The following is a 21,322-nucleotide window of genomic DNA, read 5'->3' on the forward strand; positions in this document are numbered from 1 at the left end:
GGGGTTACATCATGGTGGGGGAGGGGGCCCAGCAGCCAGGCCTGATGAGGGGGCTGGACGCCAGAGAGACTCCTGCTGGGACAGCTTCCAGGAAGTGGGTGATCAATGCCCTCGTTGCTGCTGGACAGAATGCGCTGGGACACGGCCCAGTTACACATTCACTGCAGCTCCCGGGGGCGGGGGCCGCAGGCGCCGGACGCAGCGCATCCCCTGTGGGCGTGTGAGGGGCCTCTGCCCCGACATGATGGCCGAGGGCAGCCTGGGTGACTCTTTCTTTCTTTCCTTTTTAAAATTTTTGGTTTTTTTGAAATTGATTTCAGAGAGGAAGGGAGAGGGAGACAGAGACATCAATGATGAGAGAGAATCATGGATCGGCTGCCTCCTGCACGCCCCCTACTGGGGATCGAGCCCGCAACCCGGGCCTGTGCCCTGACCGGGGCTCGAACCCTGACCTCCTGGTTCCTAGGTCGACGCTCAGCCCCTGAGCCACGCCGGCCAGGCGTGCCCTTGTTTAAAAGGGCCCTTGCTCAGGTGTCCCTGGGTTGCTTTGTGGGTCCGCTCCGAGTTCGGTAAATCAGACACGGGAAGCACGAGGTCCAAGCCCACTTCTCCGCGGAGGCCTCCTGGCGTTGGCGCCCCCGCCCCGTGCGGCTGAGCTCCGTGTTTGCCTTGGCGCTGGTCCCGGGGAAAAGTCTACGGGCTGGCCGGGGAGCTGCGATAAGGATCGACCGCCCCGATGGAAACATGCCGTCCGCCCGCCTTTTCCACGGAAGCTCTGTCGCTGGGATGACTGACGTGCGGTCCCAGTGGCCCAAGGTGCCAGCTCTTGCAACAACCCAGCTCCGGGAAAAAAAATATTTATTTAGTGATCGGCTCTTCCTCTGCGGAAAGTATTGCAAAGTGATTTAGGGAAAAGAAGGCCGGCCAGCATGGCTCAGGGGCTGAGCGATGGCCTGTGAACCAGGAGGTCACAGTTCGATTGCCGGTCGGGGCACATGCCCGAGGCGTGGGCTGGAGAGACGGCGTGCAGGAGGCAGCCGATCCATGATTCTCTCATCATGTCTCTCTCTCTCTTCTTCTTCTTCTTCTTCTTCTTCTTCTTCTTCTTCTTCTTCTCTGAAATCAACACAAATATCTGGCTCTTTACAGAAACAATTTGCCACCCCTCCTCTAAATAAAAACAAGGAGGCCCTTGTCACGGATAACAGAGCAGCATGAATATTTCTGATCATGGCTGCGGGTCCCCACTGTTCTATGTCTGCCCCGGACAGAGTGGCATGCAGGGACACGCATCAGCAGTGGGGACGCAGGGGCTGGTACCCAGGGCCCCGTGAGCCAGCTCTGGCCCCGTCATGCAGACCATAGCGACGGCAGTTCTATATATGGTTCCTTAGTGACATATACTGTTCCTAAGCCCCCTTCCCCGGGCAAAACCGCCATTCTCCCACTCAGGACACGCCCTCGTCCTGAGCAAACCGGCCCTGGCCGCCGCCTGTGGGCCCAGTGTGGGTTCCTGCTCTCTCCCCAGAAAGCCATGCCCCCCGCTTCTGACCCCATTGGGTCTCCCCAGTGCTTTAGAGAGAGGGTCCTGCCCCTGCTTGGCTCTGGCCGGCCTCACACTCCCTGTGGGTCCGCAGGAGCCCAGAGGGCAGAGGGCCCTCCCTGGCGTTTGCCATCCGGGTGTGTCCCACCTCCCTCGGGCAGGGAGGATCCCGGGCAAAGAGGCAGAGCCCCAGGGCCTGGGCTCGGTGCCCTGAGTGGCTCCGTCCTGCCTGGCACTCGCTTCTCGCCGGCCCGAGTCTGCTGCCCGGGGAGCAGCCATGCCTTACCTCCCCCGGGCCCCGGGGCCCCAGGGGCACCCCACTCCCGGGGACGCCCGCGGCACCCACTCCTCCGGCCAGAGCTTCGAGCAGCTGCGGCAGGAGTGCCTGCAGAAGGGGGTCCTGTTTGAGGACCCCGACTTCCCTGCCACCGACTCCTCTCTCTTCTACAGTGAGAGGCCCCAGATCCCCTTCGTGTGGAAGCGGCCAGGGGTGAGTGCAGCCGGGGGCGGGGGGTAGAGGGGGGCACTCCTGGGAGGGGGCAGCAAGGAGAGGAGGGGCTGGAGGGGGTGCCCGCCCCCGACTGGCTCACCTGCTGTGGCTCCTGCGCAGTCGCTGTGAGGGCAGGAGCTGTAACCGGACAGCCAAGGGGTCCGGGCTGCCTGTCCCGACTTGAGCCAGTTCAGCAGAGACGGGGCTGAGTCCTAGATGAGCGTTGATTCCAGTCCTGCCGGCAGCGTGGAGATCAGCAGGGCACCCACAAACATCTGCTCTGCCCCCCAACCCCCCATCAGCCAGCTGCCTATATTGGGGAGAAGGACAAGGGTGACGTGGGGAGGTGGGAGTGACAGGCATGGGACAGGACGCACGGGAGAATCCTTACAGGTTACCGGTCCTGCGGGCTGGGAGGGGGTCGCAGAGGGCGGGCGCTGCCAGGCACCCTGGGACCAGGTCACAGGCCGTAGGGGCTGCGGGTTGTACGTAGAGGCCGGGTGCCTCCGGGACCAGGTTGTGTCGGCCGCGAGGCTGTCAGTCTTTCCATGACGGTGGGCAGCTCCCGGGACGGGGGACGGACCGCATTCCGATGGGAGCGCCCGTGACCCGGGGCGTACGGCTCCCAGACAGGGCAGGACGTGCTTCCTCTATCAGCACAGACCTGTCCGGGATAACAGAGCAGCATGAGTATTTCTTATCATGGCCGCGGGCCCCCACTGTTCTGTGTCTGCCCCTGACAGAGTGATGTGCAGGGACACGCATCAGCAGGTGGGGACACTGGGGCTGGTACCCAGGGCCCCTGGCTGCGCCCCTTCCCAAGCTCAGGAGGCGGTGAGCAAGGGGGGACCAGAGCTTTCTCCAGGACAAGACTCAGGGGCCACATCAAGGGTGAACCTGCGAGATGGTGGGTGGCCGTTCAGAGCCCCCCGGGGGCACCAACGCTGAGGTGACCCATGGGGAGTGCCCAGTGGCTTCTGGCCACTCTTTCCTGGTGCTCAGTGGGCTGGGCACTCCGGCAGGTGCCCAGGACAGGCGTGATGGAGGGAGACCATGAAACAGGTTCTCTCCCAACCAGGAGTCTTGGTGCCCGAAGGGAGCCTGCATCGGTGCCACCCCGCCCAGCAGGCGCAAGGTCCTGAGGGCCACCAGCTGGTGCCCGGGAGTCAATATTTGCCAGGCTGATGAGTCAGGGCCGACCTCTGTCCGGGCAGCGCCGGCTCATTCCCTCGGGGTGGGTACTGGCCTGGGAGCGGCTCCCGTGGGGACAGGTCGCCGTGGGCGAGGAGGAGGACAAAGAGCGCTGGCCTTGAAGGTGAGACCTCAGTGCCGGTCCCACTCACATGTCCTGCAACTTGGTGACGGCACTTCACTCCCGAGCCTCAGCCTTCTCACCTGGTAGGTGGGTCAGTAAGGACCAATGTGGACCCAAAGCCCAGCACACAGGCGTGTTCAGTAAGTGGCGGCTGCTCTCACTATGACGCTTCCTGGCACCATCAGCACCGTCTCCGTCCTCAGCTCTGAGTCTCGTCTTACAGCGGAGCCTCCTGATCTCCCCACGTTCCAGTCATGTCGCTGTTTCACACAAAAACCTCCGGGCTCTCAGGGCCCGGCCCAAAGTGCACACACACCACCGACGTGGTGTAAGCTCTGTACTGCTCTCTCCTGTTGGAGGCAGAGTGTGTGCCTGTGTGTGCATGTATGGATGTGCACGTGTGTGTTTGCATGTGAAAACATATATGTATGTGCACGTGTGTGCGTGTGTAGGTGTGTACATGGGTGTGTATTTTGTATTTGTGCGTGAGTGCATGTGTATATATTTTCGTGTGCATACGTATGTGTGTGCACGTGTGTGCACGTGTACTTTGTATTTGTGTGCGAGTGCATGTGTGCAAGTGCATGTGTATATATTTTCATGTGCATACATATATGTGTGTATGTGTGCGCGCGTGTACTTTGTACTTGTGTGCACGTGCATGTGCATGTGTGTCCGTGTGTGCATGTGCTCTCCGACACACCATCCTGCCGAATACTGTGCCAGCTGCTCCCAGTTCTCTGGCATCTCCCTGAGCCGGCAAGGCTGCCCTGGGAGGGCTGAGCCTTCCTTCTGAGGAATCCCAGTAGCTTCCCCCTGTCCTAACTGGTCTCCCTGCCTCTTGCCTGATCTACGCCCCCTACCCCAGGGCTCCTGCCACCTGCCCAGGGCCCTCCGGGGGCTCAGCAGAGCCTGGGATGAAGCAGGGCTCCCCCCACTGCTGCCCTCGCACCCTGCCCCTCCTCACACCGCACCCATCCCCTCCAGCCCGCATGCCCCGTTGGCCTGGGAGGCCCTTCTCTCTGGGAAACTCGGACTCCAGCTCCTGGCCTCCCCGCGGAGCCTTTCACCCCGGGCACCTGGTGCCTCTATTTCAGCACCTTCCCTATGCAGCCGCCGTATGCTGCCTCAGAACGTGTCCTGGGAGCAGGAGCCCCTTTGTCCCGAACCCCACTGCGCCCTCAGCTGCACGCACCATCTGGCACAGTTCAAAGATGGCAACAGCCAATGGTTATCATGGCAACAGCCAACCTTTAAGATGGAAACCGCCCACAGCTACCATGGCAACAGCCAAGGGTCACTATGGCAACTGCCAGTGATCACCATGGCAACAGCCAATGGTTACTATGGCCCGGGCACCATTTCCTGTTAGCCAGGATTCTATGGTTTCATCTCCAGCAACCCTGAGAGGGGGGCATTATCCTATCTCCCATCTACCTGAGAGCCCAGAGCCCAGAGCCTAATGCCGCCCACGGCTAGGGCAGGGCCAGGGCTGGTCCCAAGCCACTGCGCCCACTGCCAGGCTGCCTCCCGATGGCGTGGGGACAGCTCATCACCACGAAAGCGCGCAGTGTGGCTCCTGGCTGAGCCGGCACAGGGTGCGCCCGCCTCGGGCAGCTCTCCCCTGCAGCTGCCTCTGCCTCTGTCCTTCAGGCAGAAAATGCCACACACACACACCCCCCCCCCCCCGACAGCCACCCTCTGACAACTGGGCCGCCTTCTCTCTCTCTTTTTTTAAAATATGTTTTTATTCATTTCAGAGAGGAAGGGAGCGGGAGAGAGAGAGAGAGACATCCATGATGAGAGAGAATCATGGACCGGCTGCCTCCTGCACGCCCCTCACTGGGGATGGAGCCCGCAATCCAGGCCTGTGCCCTGACTGGGAATGGAACCGTGGCCTCCTGGTTCCTAGGTCGACGCTCAACCCCTGAGCCACACTGGCCGGGCTAGACCACCTTCTCTGTGATCCCCCGACAAAATCAGCCTGTGGAGGTTGACAATTTTCTCAGGGGTGCCCTTAGGATCAGCACCTGCGGGAGGGAAGGGGCAGAACTGGGCCGGGGAGCCGTGGGTGGTGGTGTGGCCCCATGCCGGGGTCAGCCAAGCGCACGGGGTGCCCTGGAGCTGGGAGGGTCCCTGGGGTGGGGGGACGCCCGCCTGCATCTGTAAACCAACACCTGCCTCTTCCCACAAGGGAGGGGGGAGGAGGGGGAGGAGGGGAGGAGGGGGAGGGAAGGAGGGGGAGGGGAAAGGGGAGGGGGATGGGAGGGGGAGGGGGAGGGGGGAGGGGGGAGGGAATACACCCTTGTATTCCATCTCCACCCCAGCTTCGAGTGTAAGGTGCAGCCTTCAGCTCACCTTCTCTTGGTCAAACCTGGAATTTCTCCGAGATCAAAGCTCGACACACAGCTCATCCCCAGACACGGTTTCCTACCCGGGAGTGGGGGTCGGGGAGGCTCGGGGCTTTGCATCGTCCCTTACAGACTGGGGGACCGGGGACAAGGTGTGGGGTGGGGACTGGGGTGCCGCTTGCAGGACGGAGCTCAGGTCCCGGGTGTGGGGGCAGCGGGGGCGGCAGGGAAAGGGTCAGTTTCCAGCGCCCCCCAGGCCCCTATGGCTCAAGGGCGTCTGCATTCCTGCTCAGCACGTCTGTGGCGCGTGTCCTGCCCCGTGAGACCTCGGGGCGGGGTGTCTCCCAGCGCCACCCTCTTGTCAAACACAGCTGAGCTCTGGCGGGGAGTGGCAGCCGGAATCAGACAAGTCAGGGGGACGTCGCAGGGTTGGGGACAGCCAGCCTGGCCCTCCAGGGAGCCCGGGGCAGGAGCCACTGAGGCGGATGTCCTGGGGGGCCTGGGGGGGGGGGCAGTGACAGGCCTCGTGGGAGGGGCTGTGAGTCTGAGTGAGTTGGAGCTGGTCTGGGATGGGGTCTCCCAGCCTGAGGGGGTCAGCCCACCAGCCCGACATTCTCGGGGTTTTCTCCCCGACTCCCCATCTGCCTGAAACCATCTGCTTTCTTCCATGCAATTCCCTCCCCGCTTCTCAGCCTTCTCAGCCTGCTCCCCGGACAGCTGGTCCCCAAAGGCATGGCCCTCACCCTCTCCCACCCTGCTGGCCCCTGGCAGCCTGCATACACCATGCACATGGCCATGACCTCCTGGCAGCCTGCATACACCATGCACATAGCCATGTCCTCCTGGCAGCCTGCATACACCATGCACATGGCTATGACCTCCTGGCAGCCTGCATACACCATGCACATAGCCATGACCCCGTGGCAGCCTGCATACACCATGCACGTGGCCATGACCTCCTGGCAGCCTGCGTGCACCATGCCTGTCTGCCTTGGGCTGGCCTGTAGCATGTGGGTTCCTCACTTCGTGCAGGAAAGATTTTACCACACGAGTCCCGGTGATTTTGCGAGTACGTTGATGAAAGCTGGAGACAGTGAAGCGAAGGGAGGGCTTAAGGCAGAAGAAGAGAGAAAGGCAATAGGAGAGTGAAAGTCGGAGAAGAGGGGGGGTTAGAGACAGATTCGGGGAGCAAGCCCGGGACGAGCGGCCGTTGCCCCTGGTTGTCAGTCCCGTGGGGCCGCGTAGAGTTTAGGAGAAAGAGAGCAGAGACGCAGAGCGCGGGCTCACAGAGAGTACACGTGTGACCTTCACCTTGAGGCTTCTTACCTCGGTTTGGCGGGAATCGTAGGAAAGGCCTCAGGGGAGGGTCTTGACAGAACGCCCATGAGCTTTCTGGGTGTGCCCTTCGATATGACGATTCCTTAAGCTGTGGGTGTAGAGGAGTCAGGGCATAGAACAGATTCCTTAAACTGTGGGTGTAGAGGAGTCAGAGAACATCTCACTCTTCCAGGAGATAGTGGAGGACCCAGCATTCATCCTCGGAGGGGCCACCAGGACGGACATCTGCCAGGGGGAGCTCGGTGAGTGGGAGCGGAGGGAGCAGGGGTGGCAGGTGAGACGGACCCCCCACGGCGGCCAGCGGGACGGGGGCGGGGGGCAGCGGGACCTCTGGGGTTGGGGGCCATCCCTGCTCCACCTCTGCTCCTCCGTCCCTCATCCCCCAGCCCGCCCGGCTGCTCCGTTGGTGGGAGCCCAGGACTCTTGCTCCCTGGGGTGGAAGTGTCTGGGGTTGGGGGCCCATGGCTGCAATGGGGGGGTCTGGAATGACACAGAAAACACTGATATTTGACTTCATTTTTGTTTATTTTTTTAATATATTTTTATTGATTTCAGAGAGGAAGGGAGAGGGAGAGAGAGAAAGAAACATCAGTGATGAGAGAGAATCATGGATCGGCTGCCTCCTGCACGTCCCACACTGGGGATCGAGCCCGCAACCTGGGCATGTGCCCGTGACCAGAATCGAACCCTGACCTCCTGGTTCACAGGTCGATGCTCAACCACTGAGCCACGCCGGCCGGGCTGTCCATTCTCAATGCTGAGAGGACGTGCCCACATCCGGAACGCCCCCTTCTCCCACATAGAGTGTCCCCATCTGCTGTGAATGGTAACGGAAACCATGATCCCCGACTTCCGTTCTGCAGGCGACTGCTGGCTGCTGGCGGCCATCGCCGCCCTCACGCTCAACCAGAAAGCGCTGGCGAGGGTGGTGCCGCAGGACCAGAGCTTCGGGCCCGGTTACGCCGGGATATTCCACTTCCAGGTGAGCCCTGCCCTTGCCTCTCTGAGTGAGGCCTCCAGCTGCCGGGACAGCCCCTGCCTGGGCAGCAGCAGCACCCCCCCTCCCCCCCGCGCTCTGTCACCCGTGTGGCGGCCGAGCCCACACTGTGCCCGGGACAGATGGCGCGGGCCAGCCCGGTGAATGCTCGCAGACTAGGCAGCAAGACTTGCGGCGACGCCCAGCCCAGCGGTTCAGGTCGCCGAGCATCGTCCTGTTCCCCAAAACCTTACCGACCCCCATCCGGGCACAGGCCCAGGTTTCAGGCTCCACCCCCGGTCGGGGCACATGAAGGCGACAGATCGATGTTTCTCTCTCACATCAGTGTTTTGCTCTCTGTCCCTTCCTCTCTCTGACCATGTCCTCAGGGAGGATTAAAGGAGAGAGAGAAAAAAAAAACTTGCAGTGACGTTTTGGCAAATCTACAGTAAAGGTCCGTGTGAAGGGCTTTGACTTTTGGAAATTCTTTTTTTTTTTTTTAATATATTTTTATTGATTTCAGAGAGGAAGGGAGAGAGAGAGAGGAGAGAAACACCCATGATGAGAGAGAATCATGGACCGGCTGCCTCCTGCATGCCCCACACCGGGGATCGAGCCCGCAACCCAGGCCTGTGCCCTGGCCAAGCAGGTGGGCCTGGGGCAGTTTGGTTGGACGGAGGAAAAGCAAAGTGATGAGCGTCGGCCGTGGACTGCTCTGCCGTGGGACTCACCCCGACGTCCGTCCATCCGTCCATCTGTCCCCACCGCCCGCAGTTCTGGCAGCACAGCGAGTGGCTGGACGTGGTGGTCGATGACCGGCTGCCCACCTTCAGGGACCGGCTGATCTTCCTGCACTCGGCTGACCACAATGAGTTCTGGAGCGCCCTGCTGGAGAAGGCCTACGCCAAGTGAGTGCCGCCCCCTCCCTGCTGGCCACCCCTCCCGGGGCCGCCCCCTCCCGGGCCTTCCCCTGCCCCTTCTATGGAGCCGGGAGACTCAGCTCAGGGTCCCCGGTGTGGGTCCCGGGCCCACCTGCTGGGGGCGCACGCAGGGCTGGAGGTGCGCATGGAGAGGCCGGAGCCGTTCTGCAACCCCGGCACAGTGAGGCCCTCCCCTTGCTCTCCCTGCGTCAGGAATCTGGCCTCGGCAGGGGCTGGGAGGGTGGGCAGAGGGCGATGCTGATGTGCTGGGAACAGCTGGTCCTGCTGGGCTCCACGCTGTCCTTGCCCTTCCAGGCTGAACGGGAGCTACGAGGCGCTGAAGGGGGGCAGCGCCATCGAGGCCATGGAGGACTTCACGGGGGGCGTGGCCGAGACCTTCGCCACCAAGGAGGCGCCCGAGAACTTCTACGAGATCCTGGAGAAGGCGCTGCAGCGGGGCTCCCTGGTGGGCTGCTCCATCGACGTAAGTCGCTCCCGTCCCGGGCACGGCACTGAGGTCAGAGGTCGGGGCCAGGTGCCCGGCCACACCCAGGAGGAACAGGACTTGCAGTGGGGGAGGGGGTACTCGTTCTAATTAAATGTCCATTTATTTTAATTAAAGCAAAAGCCTTTGTCTAAGGTTTTGGGGTGTTTTTTTGCTTGTTCATCCTCACCCGAGGATATCTTCCCATTGATGTTGAGAGAGTGTGGAAGAGAGAGGGAAAGACAGAGAGAGAAACATCGCTGTGAGAGAGGCACATCGATTGGTTGCCTCCTGCTTGCACCCCAACCCAGATCGGGGGACCTATAACTAAGGTACGTGCCCTTGGCTGGAATCGAACTCAGGACCCTTCGGTCCGCAGGCCGATGCTCTATCCCCTGAGCCAAACCGGCCAGGGCTGTTTAATGTTTTTCAAATGACAAAGGGAAGACATACTTGCTGTGTCAGGTAGATCGATCCTGAGGTACCTGAAGGCACATGTCTGTCTGCCTCCCTCAGGCCAGCCCTTTATGCCTGGCGTGTGCCCGGCACAGCCCTCCCTCCCTCATACAAACGGACACGCACATATATGCACACACAGGTGGGCTGGCGTGGTTTCCCTAAATCGCACCTTACCACGAATACCTTTTCAAAACTTGCTGTCTTCGCATCGTGTATCGTGCAAAAACATGTCAGTCGATAGAAGAAATATAACAGCATTTAAAGTAATTTCCTTTTTAATATATTCTGATTGCTTTCAGAGAGAGGAAGGGAGAGGGAGAGAGAGACAGAAACATCAATGATGAGAGAATCATGGATCGGCTGCCTCCTGCACGCCCCACACTGGGGATCGAGCCCACAACCCGGGCATGTGCCCCCACCAGGGAATCGAACCTCGACCTCCTGGTTCGTAGGTCGATGCTCAACCACTGAGCCCCGCCTGCTGGGCAAATAATTTCCTTATTTTGATACAAGCGCACACATGGCATTGCACCCCGTGTGCTTTTGAGACCTACTCAAGTTTTCTGTTTCCTGTGGGAACTTATTCTTTGCTAACGAGTGTTCGTCCCCCGCCTGCGTCTCCCAGTGTGTGGCACAGGCTGGCCTGTGAGGCTGCCATGTGCTCCTCGCTGCCCGTTAGGTGCATGCGATTTGGTTCAAGTTCGTGCTCCCGCGTGATGGGGACGGTCAAGTTGTTCTGTTTGGAGGCAGGAGAGTAAACTGACCGCTAGAGCCCCAGCTGGGGGCGGGGGTCTCCTGACCTGGCAGAGGCTGGGACTTGGCGAATGTTGCCGCTCGCCGCCCTCGGGCGTCCTGTGTCCCCGTTTCACGTGTCCTGGACCCAGAGCCCTCACCTCGGGGACAGGAGCGGCTGGGCCGGGCACGGAGCTGGGTCCGGCTGGGGAGCCCAGGCTCCGGCTTGACTCGCACCATGGGTCCCACGCTGCTGCCCTTTCGTGTTTCAGATAAAAAATTCTGCGGAATCGGAAGCCCGGACGCCCTTCGGCCTTATTAAGGGTCACGCCTACACCGTGACGGGGATTGACCAGGTGGGTGACATGAGCCCCTGCGGGAGGGTGGGCGGGTGCAGGGACAGACTCAACGATGCCGGTCCCCTGTGCCAACTTAGTGCCTCGCAGAGGGGTCCCGGGTTTGATTCCCGTCAAGGGCACATGCCTGGGTTTCGGGCTCGATCGCCAGTCGGGGGCGTGCAGGAGGCAGCCGATCCATGATTCTCTCTCATTATTGATGTTTCTCTCTCTCTCCCTCTCCCTTCCTCTCTGAAACCAGTAAATATATATTTTTTAAAAAAGAATAAAGCCACTTTCAGGCATTTCAGAGACGGTGTCCTTCAAGTTCAAGGGCAGCCCCCCGTCTGGAGAGCTTCTTTGCAGACTCGTGTGGACTAATGGCCTGTTCATCACGATTCTACCTCATTCCCCAGACTCAGCGTCACTGCCCTGGGGGTGGGGGTGGGGGGTCGCGTGACATCGTGGGTAGCGCTGGCCGCTGGGTGCAGCGGGAATGAGTCCCCAGGGGCCAGCGCAGCACGGATGAGATTTGATGTGTCGTTAGCATGTTGTTAGCGTGTCTTTAGCGTGTCATAGCCCAGAGGCTGGCGGTCCGGCAGGCCAGGTGGGGCACACGAGGAATCTGTCATTTCCCATTTCCCGGTGCGTTTATCTTCCAGGTCCACGTCCGAGGCCGGAAAACGGCGCTCATCAGGGTCCGCAACCCGTGGGGGCAGGTGGAGTGGAACGGCGCCTGGAGCGACAGGTCAGTCCACCCCGTCTCTCTGGCGGGTCCCCCCCTCCGCCGTCACGGCACACGGGCCAGGCTGGCGGGGGAGCGTGTCCGAGGTCCTGAGGGCCTTTCCCGCCGGCTGCCGGGAGGGGACGTGCACCTGCCCGCCGGCCCCAGGCCCTGGCACATGGCCGGGCCCAGGGAGCTCTCACTGACCAGGACCCATCCCCTCCGCGTGGCACACATGGCTCCCCAGGGAGGGGCCCGCCACCTGACGCAGCGTGTCTGCTCCTAGCTCCCCTGAGTGGCGCGCCGTGGGCCCCGCCGAGCAGCAGCGCCTGAGCCACGCGGCCCTGGACGACGGGGAGTTCTGGTACCGGCGCCTCCTCCTCCCCGTTTCTGTGCCGGCCTCGCAGGAGCGGGTGCCGCCGGCCTCAGGGCAAGGGGCACACCGTCACCGACTTAGGCAGTTCTTTCCCTGTCTTTGGCGTATTCATTTATCCCTTCACTTACTCATTTACTTATTTCCCCTTCTTTCATTTGTTTATTGTGGGTGAATCCAGTCCCTCTGTCTCAACCCTCCCCCGCCCATGTGCACCCAGGTTGGCAGACGGCTCAGTCTGTTCTGTTTTGGGGGAGCTCAGCCCGTCTCCGGGAGTTGAGAGCGTGGGGTGGAGCCTCTCTCTCCAGAATCCCTTCCTCTGAGCGCCTGCCCAGAGTTTGGGGGTGAATTTCAAGATGGGGGGGCAGGACTGGTGCTCACGGGGTCCCCTCCCCCCATGCCCATCTTGAGGACAGAGAGCCTAAAGGCAGTTACCCTGAGAGCATCTGAAAGCGTAGACCGAGCCAGTATTGCGAGAGGCAGGCACCCTCCCAAGAGGCAGCCAGTAATGAGTGAATGAGTGAGTGAGTGAGCAAGTGAATGAATAAAGGAAGGAACGAGTGATTGCATACATGAATCCATGAACAAGCGAATGAGTGAATAAGTGAGTGAGCGAATAAGTGAATGAATAAAGGAATGAAGAGAGAATGAATGAATGAATGAATGAGTGAATGGATGGATGGATGGGTGGGTGAGTCGCGTCATCACCACCTCCGCCCACGCACCGTGCCCCCCGCTCTGTCTCAGGATGGCCTTTAGCGACTTTAAGGCCCACTTCGACAAAGTCGAGATCTGCAACCTCACGCCCGACGCCCTGGAGGAGGATGCGCCCCACAAGTGGGAGGTGACGGTGCACCAGGGCAGCTGGGTGCGGGGCTCCACGGCCGGTGGCTGCCGCAACTTCCTGGGTTCGTAGTCTGCCTGCCACTCTCTCGTCATCCCTGAGTGCCCAGTCCAACCCGGGGACGTCGCGGATCAGGGCCAGGGCCCTAGAGGAAGCCTGAACCATGGGGTCAGACTGTGGGGTCTCAGGGACGGTTGGGGAAGGAGGGCGAGGGGCCACCTGGCAGGAAGCTGGGCAAGAACTGCTCGGGGAAGCGCCCTTGTTCTACCACCGGGTTGTTTTCCAATATGACGGACAGTCCTGCATGTGCGTGCGCGTGCGTGCGTGTGTGTGCGCATGTGCGGTATGCATGTGCATATGCGTGTGTGTGTGTGTGTGTGTGTGTGTGTGTGTGTGTGTGTGTGCGTGTGTGTCCTTCATGGTTTTTAAAAGGAGGAGAAGCAACCCGCCTCTTCCCCACGCAGACACCTTCTGGACCAACCCGCAGATCAGACTGTCCCTGACGGAGAAGGACGACGGGCAGGAGGCGTGCACGCTGCTCGTGGCCCTGATGCAGAAGGATCGCAGGAAACTCAAGCGGTTTGGCGCCAACGTGCTGACCATCGGCTACGCCATCTACCAGGTGGGTGCGAGCCGCCGCGGCTGCGTTCACAGTACGGCTTCTCGGTTCTCCATTCCTCCCGGGCCTCGGCCTGAGACGCAATGGCCAGGCCCCAAACTGGGTCCAAAGAGTGAAAACTGCCCTGGCTGGTGTGGCTCAGTGGATAGAGCGTCGGCCTGTGGACCTGAGTCCCGGGTTCGATTCCGGTCAAGGGCACGTACCTCGGCGGCAGGCTCCTCCCCGGCCCGGGCCCTGGTCGGGCTCGTGCAGGAGGCCACCCATTGATGTGTTTCTCTCCCATCGATGCTCCCTCTCTGTCTTTCCCTCTCTCTCTCACTCCCTCTAAGAAATCAATGGGGAAATATCCCAGGGTGAGGATTTAAAAATAAGAACAGCAATTAGTGGGAGCCAGCAGCCTTGCCTCTCCCACCGCAGTGCCCCGGGAAGGAGGACCACCTGGACAAGGACTTCTTCCGGTACCACGCCTCCCAGGCCCGGAGCAAGAGCTTCATCAACCTGCGGGAAGTGTCCGACCGGTTCCAGCTGCCCCCCGGGGACTACATCCTCATCCCCAGCACCTTCGAGCCGCACCAGGAGGCCGATTTCTGCCTGAGGATCTTTTCAGACAAGAAAACCATCAGCCGGTGAGTCCCAGGCTCAGGAATCCCAGGCGACCGAGGGACCTCGAACGACCCCCTTCTCCCCTTTCCCATGACACACCCGCGAAATGGGCAGAGGGCGTTCTTTTCTTATTTCTGAGAGGAAGGGAGAGGGAGACAGAGAGAGAGAGAGATGAATGACGAGAGAGAATCATGGATCCGCTGCCTCCTGCACGCCCCACACCGGGCCTGTGCCCTGACCGGGAATCGAACCGTGAGCTCCTGGTTCAGAGGTCGATGCTCAACCGCTGAGCCACGCCGGCCGGGACTGGGGGATGCTTAACCCATCCGAAAAGCAGGAAACAGTTCCGTTTGAGTTCTGCTCCGCCCTGCTTCAAACCAGCCGTTAAAACGTGCTTCCTGCCTCCCCAGGGACCTGGATGGACACGTGGACATCGACCTTCCGGAGGTGAGCCTTGCCCGCGTCGCCGTGGGGGCTGGGACTGGAGCCGGTGCTTGTCAGCAAAGCATCACATAAAACTCGAAGTTCAGGGAAGGGGTACCTGTGGGAAGTGGTTCCGCGTGGACCCAGGAACCAGGAGGTCACGGTTCGATTCCGCTCAGGGCACAGGCCTGGGTTGCGAGCTCGATCCCCAGTGTGGGGTGTGCAGGAGGCAGCTGATCCATGATTCTCTTTCATCATGGATGTTTCCATTTCTCCCTCTCCCTTCCTCTCTGAAATCCATAGAGATATATATTAAAAATAAAATAAAATAATAAAATAAAATAGACTGTGGTGATGGTTGCCCGCCTCTGAGAACACAACAGAAACCACTGAATTGCACTGACTCTATTGATCCTAAACTCCTGGAGAAGAGGGCTCTGCCTTTTAAAAAATACATATTTTTTTTATTGATTTCAGAGAGGAAGGGAGAGGGAAAGAGAGAGAGAAACATCCATGATGAGAGAGAATCATGGGTCGGCTGCCTCCTGCACGCCCCACACTGGGGATCGAGCCCACAACCTGGGCATGTGCCCTGATGGGGAATCGAACCTCGATCTCCTGGTTCCTAGATTGAGACTCAACCACTGAGCCACACCAGCTAGGCTCCTGCTGCTTCTATGGGAGAGCAAATGCCAAGTGTCCTTTGTGTGGCTCCAATGCGAGTTCCTCTGGGTCGTTTCCAGCCCCCGAAGCCGACCCCACGGGACCAGGAGACGGAGGAGGAGCAGCAGTTCAGGGCCCTGTTTGAACGCGTCGCCGGGGAGGTGAGGTGTGGCTGGGGCTGCCCAGGCCTGGGTGTCTGTGATGCCCCAACCCAGGGATACAACAACAGGGACGTTGGTCAGCTCTATTTCCCAGAGTGGTGCCCAGGTGTGATGCCCAGGCATGGTGCCCAGGCCTAGTGGGGCACAGTGAGACCAGCCCTGGTCCCCGAGAGCCCCGCAGACGGCCCCCCCACCCACCGCCCCTCCTGCACCACCGGTGATGGGGCCGCGGTTCAATTGCTAACACTTATCAGCACGTTGTCCCTTCGAACCAGGGCTCTGCCTGGGGCCCGGGGGATGAAGAGGGCCTGTCCCTTTGCCCTTTGCCCCCATTCCCACCCTCTCTGTCACTCAGCCTGCTTGTTGGGGGCCCTGGGCTGTCCCTGTCCCTGTCCCCGGTCTCCTGATTGAAACGGTGCCCCCCCCCCCCCCCGCCGTGTGGGCATTTCAAAGCTTGGGGTGCTGCTGCTGCTGTGGGGCTCCGGCCACACGTCCCCAGCATAAGCGGCCGTGGGAGCCTAGCTCAGGGCCCGGGAAGCACCCAGCCTGCCCCAGTTCCCTCCGGCTTTCTGGGCTGGGTCGCAGCCCCGAGAAGTGAGTGGCCGCAGGGGCGGGGGAGGCCCATCTGTCCCTTGAGCCAAATCAAGCTCAGAGCGGAAAGAAACTCACAGAGCAGGTGCGGAGGGGAGAAAAGCCACCGTCTCCGCTTTCACAGGACATGGAGGTGACCGCAGAGGAGCTGGAGTATGTGTTAAATGCTGTGCTGAGCCAGAGTGAGTGCTCCCCCCACCTACCCCCACCGGGGCCCGGGCTCCCAGGAGGGGCCTGGGACGGCTCCCGGACCTGCTGCTCAGAGCCACAGGCTGCTGCTCTGCAATAATCTATCACGTGGGCATAACTTAGGGCCTCGTTTCTAAATGTTTGCCCCCGTAAAGAACCTGATGAGAAAAATCTTTATATATATATTGATTTCAGAGAGGGAGAGTGAGAGAGAGAGAGAAACATCAATGATGAGAGAGAGAATTGTGGATCGGCTGCCTCCTGCACGCCCCCTCCTGGGGATGGAGCCCATCACCCAGGCATGTGCCCTTGACCAGGAATCTAACCCGGGACCCTTCAGTCTCCAGGCGGACGCTCTATCCCCTGAGCCACACCAGCCAGGGCGATGAGAAAAGTCCGTATTGGTAACACTTTCCTTGTGATTCTTAAACCTAGAATCAATGGCTGAAAGGACAGTTCCGTTTTGAAGGCTTTTTCCATCTTTTGCAAATGTTCCTCCCGCAAGGCCATGCCAACCTCTCCCAGCAGCCTCCTCGGAGGGGGAGCACGTCGCCCCGGCCCCGGCCCCAGAGCTGACCCCGCGGCCGGCCGGGCTCCGGGAGACGGCAGCGGGCGTTCTGTCGGGGGGCGGCCTGAGTCCTGCTCTCTGTGTGATTTCAGAAAAGGGCGTTCGATTCGAGAAGCTGAGCCTGATCTCCTGTAAGAACATTATTTCTCTAATGGACGTATCCTCCCCAGCGCGCGGGCAGGAGCAGACGCTAAGCTCCCTGTACGGGGCAGACCTTCCTAGAAGGCGGCCCGTACCTGCAGGGCAGTCTTTTTTCTTTTAAAAAAAAAAATATTTTCATTGATTTCAGAGAGGAAGGGAGAGGGAGCGAGAGATAGAAACCATTTCCCTCGAAGCCCAGAATCTGTGCCCCCCAGGCCACCCTCGCCAGCCCACTGCCCCTCCCCACTGTAGCCCCAGGCGGGAGGTCCCCCGAGGGGCCCCAGGGGAAACACACTCGCGTTTTCCTTCACGCGCTCGGCACAGACCAGTGGCAACGGGAAGCTGGAGTTCGATGAATTCAAAGTGTTCTGGGAGAAACTGAAGACGTGGATGGTATGTACCCTGGGGCGCGCGTGGCCTCCGGTGGCCCTGCAAGCCCATAGCAGAGGGGGCTCTATATTTTTAATACATTTTTATGGTTTCAGAGAGGAAGGGAGAGGGAGTGGGAGAGAAATATCAATGGTGAGAGAGAATCATGGATCGGCTGCCTCCTGCACCCCCCACACTGGGGATGGAGCCCACAACCTGGGCATGTGCCCTGACCGGGAATCGAACCCTGATCTCCTGGTTCACAGGTCGGCACTCACCCACTGAGCCACGCCGGCCGGGCCAGAGGGGGTTTTAAAAGGCCGGGATGCAGCCGGCCGGGGGGTTGTGCTCAGAGGGCAAAGGCAGGGACCCAGGATGGGACCCCAGCACTTGCTTCCGCAGTTAAAGCAGCAGCTCAGTGCAACTGCCCAAATGACAAGGGAGAAGCAGGGCCGCCTTCCTCTGGAGGCCCCCCAGCCGCTGCCTCCCGCTCTCGTAAGGAATCGCCCTTCCCCGGCCCCGTTAGTGCCACCGAAGGCGCCGTCGGGGGCTCTGTGGTCCTCACGGCCTGTGTCCCCCCTCCCAGAACCTTTTCCTTCGGTTCGATGCTGACAAGTCCGGCACCATGTCCTCCTACGAGCTGCGGACCGCGCTGAGAGCCGCAGGTGAGGGAGAGCCTGGCGTGTGGGTGCGGGCTGAGGGGGGGGGCTGGTGAAGGGGGGACAGCCAGGGACCGTGGGGGTGGCACCTGCTTCTTACACCCTAGGAGGGGGCTGGTCTCTGACCTCCTGGGTTGAAGCTTCCTCAGGGCACAGGCCCGGCCGGTGTGGCTCAGGGGTTGAGCATCGCCCTAGGAACCAGGAGGTCCCGGTTCGATTCCCGGTCAGGACATTTGCCCGGGTTGCAGGCTCGATCCCCAGTGTGGGACGTGCAGGAGGCAGCCGATCCATGATTCTCTCTCATCGTTGATGTTTCTCTCTCTCTCCCTCTCCCTTCCTCTCTCTGAAATCAGTAAAAATACATCTTAAAAAAAACAAAACTAAGACCATGAGCTCATTGAACTCTGGGGGGACAACTGTGACTTCACCTGCACCCCCCCCCCCCGCACCCCTCCAACGCACACAGAGTTGTCCTGACCTGGAATTGAACAGAACCGTGACCACTGAGCCATGCCGGGCGGGCAGCTCTTCACACACACAGACACATAGACACACACAGACGCACACACAGACACACAGATACAGACAGACACAGACACACACACAGACACACACACACACAGACTCACACAGACACACACACAGAGACACACACACACAGAGACACACAGGCACACACACACAGATGCACACAGACACACACACACAGACACACACACAGACATACAGACACACAGACACACACAGACACAGATGCACACAGACACACACACACAGACACACACAGACACAGAAACACAGATACAGACACACACACACACGGACACAGAAACACAGACACACACAGACACACACACAGGCATACACACAGACACACAGACACACACATACACAGACATACAGACACACACAGAGATGCACACAGACACACACAGACATACAGACACACAGACACACACAGACGCACACAGACACACACGCACACACACAGACACACACGCACACACCCCGCCCACTGCGTTCAGCCCGGGTCTGGGAGCTCCGCCAGCAGCTCCCTCAGCTGCCAGCCCTCGGGCCTCAGCCCGTCTCCTGCCCGTCCCGCAGGCTTCCAGCTGAGCCGCCCGCTCCTGCAGCTGGTGGTGCTCCGCTACGCCGACCAGGACCTGCAGCTGGGCTTCGACGACTTCCTCAACTGCCTGGTCCGGCTGGAGAACGCCAGCCGTGAGTGTCCAGTGTCCCGCGTGTCCTCGCCCGTGGAGGCCACGCCCCCGGCCACCTCCCGGGACCAGGGACAGACAAACCTGCCGAAAAGTGGGGCCAAGACCGGGACCTCCTGGTTCATAGGTCAACGCTCAGCCACCAAGCCAGGCCGGCCGGGCCTTCTGTCGTATTTCTCGAGGTCCCAGGTGGCTGTCGGGCAGCCAGGGGCGACCGGCTGGACCACGGGGACGAAGAGGGAAACAGAGGCTGAGAGCACAGCCACTCTCTTGGGTGCTTGGGAGACGTAGCACCCGGCTCCTCCCCCGCCTGGGAGCACCCACAGGGCTCCCCTCTCTTAAGGGACTCAGGCTTTCAAGACTCACACAAAACCCCACGTGCCTGCGCTTTCACCCTGGGGGGAGGGGCATGGGTTGCCAGGGGTCTTGGCCCCCAAACAGCAAGGATCAGGAGATCGGCTGGATATTGTCAATGACAACACGGTGCCACCCGGGGCGAAGGCCAGAGTCACCTGAATCCAGGGGGCGTCCTCCAACCCCTTGAGAGAAAGAAATCCCATCAGCGGGCCCCCGAGTCAGGCCTGTGTAATACCCGTGCTCGCCGCCAGGGGGAGCAGCTCCCCTGCAGGCTTGGGGGTAGGGGCGGTGCACTCGGCCTGTTGAAGGACCCGTCCCCGCAAGGATGCCTTTCTCTGGTCTCTCTCCCATCAGGCGTGTTCCAGGCTCTCAGCACGAAGAACAAGGAGTTCATTCATCTCAACATAAACGAGGTAAGGCCCAGCCAGACCTCCCGCTCAGGGACCCAGCCAGGGCCGGGCCCACGGTCGACACACTCCATCAACGTTTGCATGATGGCATGCGAGGGTTAAACGTTTAGCTTTGGGGCAAAACAGCAACGCACATGCTACTCTGTTTAAGTTCCGTGCACTTAGCAGTCCGCATGATTGTTGCAACAGTCCTCCGAGCTAAGGGCGAATAGCCTACCCATTTTGCAGAAGTGGAAACTGAGGCATAGAGAGGTTCGTCCCCCGGAACAAAGCGAGCTAGCAAGCCCCGCCTCCTTCTCCTTCTCTTCCTTCGGCCACGTGGGTTCCTCAGCCTGCCTTCCAGGCTCCGACTTGCTCACGCCCCCCTTGCTCATGTCATCCCAGGGGACTCGTGATTCCTGGCGTGTGAGTGTGTGTGTGTGTGTGTGTGTGTGTGTGTGTGTGTGTGTCTGTGCGCATGTGCGCACGTAGGAAGGTATGCACGCGTGCAAACTCCTCAAAAACCCTAAGAAATGGACAACTTTTACCAGCGACATGGGCTGATGACAGCACAAATGATGGAGGGAAGGGCATGAGGGGGGGTCCGAGGCTTGGAAGAGGCCAGGAGGCGTGGATTGGCCCCTCCCAGCTGCCCAGCGTGGTCCCTCAGCCAGCGGCGTGGGCGCCACCTAGGGGAGGCGGTTAGAAATGCAGGGTGACTAGTGGCAGCAACAGGGTCCTACCCTTCAACGCCGCTGAGCGTCTGGACCTCAAAGGCTCCATCCGCATGGACCTGAGCTGGCTCAGGCACCAGGGCCTCTGGGACATGCAAAGCCCCGAAAACCGACGTTCTTGCATGTTTCCCGTCGAGGCAGGCGTCCGTGTCTGCAGGCAGGATGACCAGAGGGCGGAGCTCCGGGGCCTGAGCCAGCCAACGGGCCACTGCTGAGGCCGGTGGGGAGGTGGATGGAGGGTTCACCGGCCCTCATATCTCTCTCTCTCTCTCTCTCTCTCTCTCTCTCTCTCTCTCTCTCTCTCTCTCTCTCTCTCTCTCTTCCCAGTTCATCAACCTGACAATGAACATCTGAGGCTTCCCCAAGGTGCCACAGCTGGTCCATTTGGGGTCGGACCCCCCCTCCCCCCCGCACCCTCTCCGCCCCCAGGGCCACCCCCCCCACCCCCCACTCCCTGCCGCCTGATCTGGGAAGACTGAAGTGGCCTCGCTGCGCTGTCCGATTCTATGCTGCTTCTCTGCGACACCACTGCCCTGGGTGGCGGTGCCACCACCGGTGCCTGACGCCCGGGTCCAGGAGGTCACGGCTCGATTCCCGGTCAGGGCACACGCCTGGGTTGCAGGCTGGATCCCCAGTGCGTGGCGTGCAGGAGGCAGCGGATCCATGATTCTCTCTCATCGTGGATGCTTCTATCTCTCCCTCTCCCTTCCTCTCTGAAATCAATCAAAATATATACAAGATGAATATCCTATAGA

General features: G+C 60.4%; 1 protein-coding gene across 1 annotated transcript; it reads left to right on the forward strand.

Annotated features, from left to right (window-relative positions):
• Window positions 1–1,815: 1,815 nt before the first annotated feature.
• CAPN9 (calpain 9) lies at window positions 1,816–20,979 on the forward strand. The gene is made up of 20 exons (XM_036355162.1): window positions 1,816–2,033; window positions 7,210–7,279; window positions 7,901–8,019; window positions 8,788–8,921; window positions 9,249–9,417; window positions 10,881–10,964; window positions 11,606–11,691; window positions 11,954–12,031; window positions 12,788–12,948; window positions 13,349–13,506; window positions 13,921–14,129; window positions 14,517–14,553; window positions 15,273–15,353; window positions 16,069–16,126; window positions 16,794–16,858; window positions 17,167–17,235; window positions 17,798–17,876; window positions 18,975–19,091; window positions 19,799–19,857; window positions 20,895–20,979. The coding sequence occupies exons 1-20, from the start codon at window positions 1,821–1,823 to the stop codon at window positions 20,919–20,921; spliced, it is 2,073 nt and encodes a 690-aa protein (XP_036211055.1). The 5' UTR covers window positions 1,816–1,820; the 3' UTR covers window positions 20,922–20,979.
• The last annotated feature ends 343 nt before the right edge of the window (window positions 20,980–21,322 follow it).

This window comes from Myotis myotis, unplaced genomic scaffold (assembly GCF_014108235.1).
Source record: "Myotis myotis isolate mMyoMyo1 unplaced genomic scaffold, mMyoMyo1.p scaffold_m19_p_21, whole genome shotgun sequence".
Taxonomy (NCBI): domain Eukaryota; kingdom Metazoa; phylum Chordata; class Mammalia; order Chiroptera; family Vespertilionidae; genus Myotis; species Myotis myotis.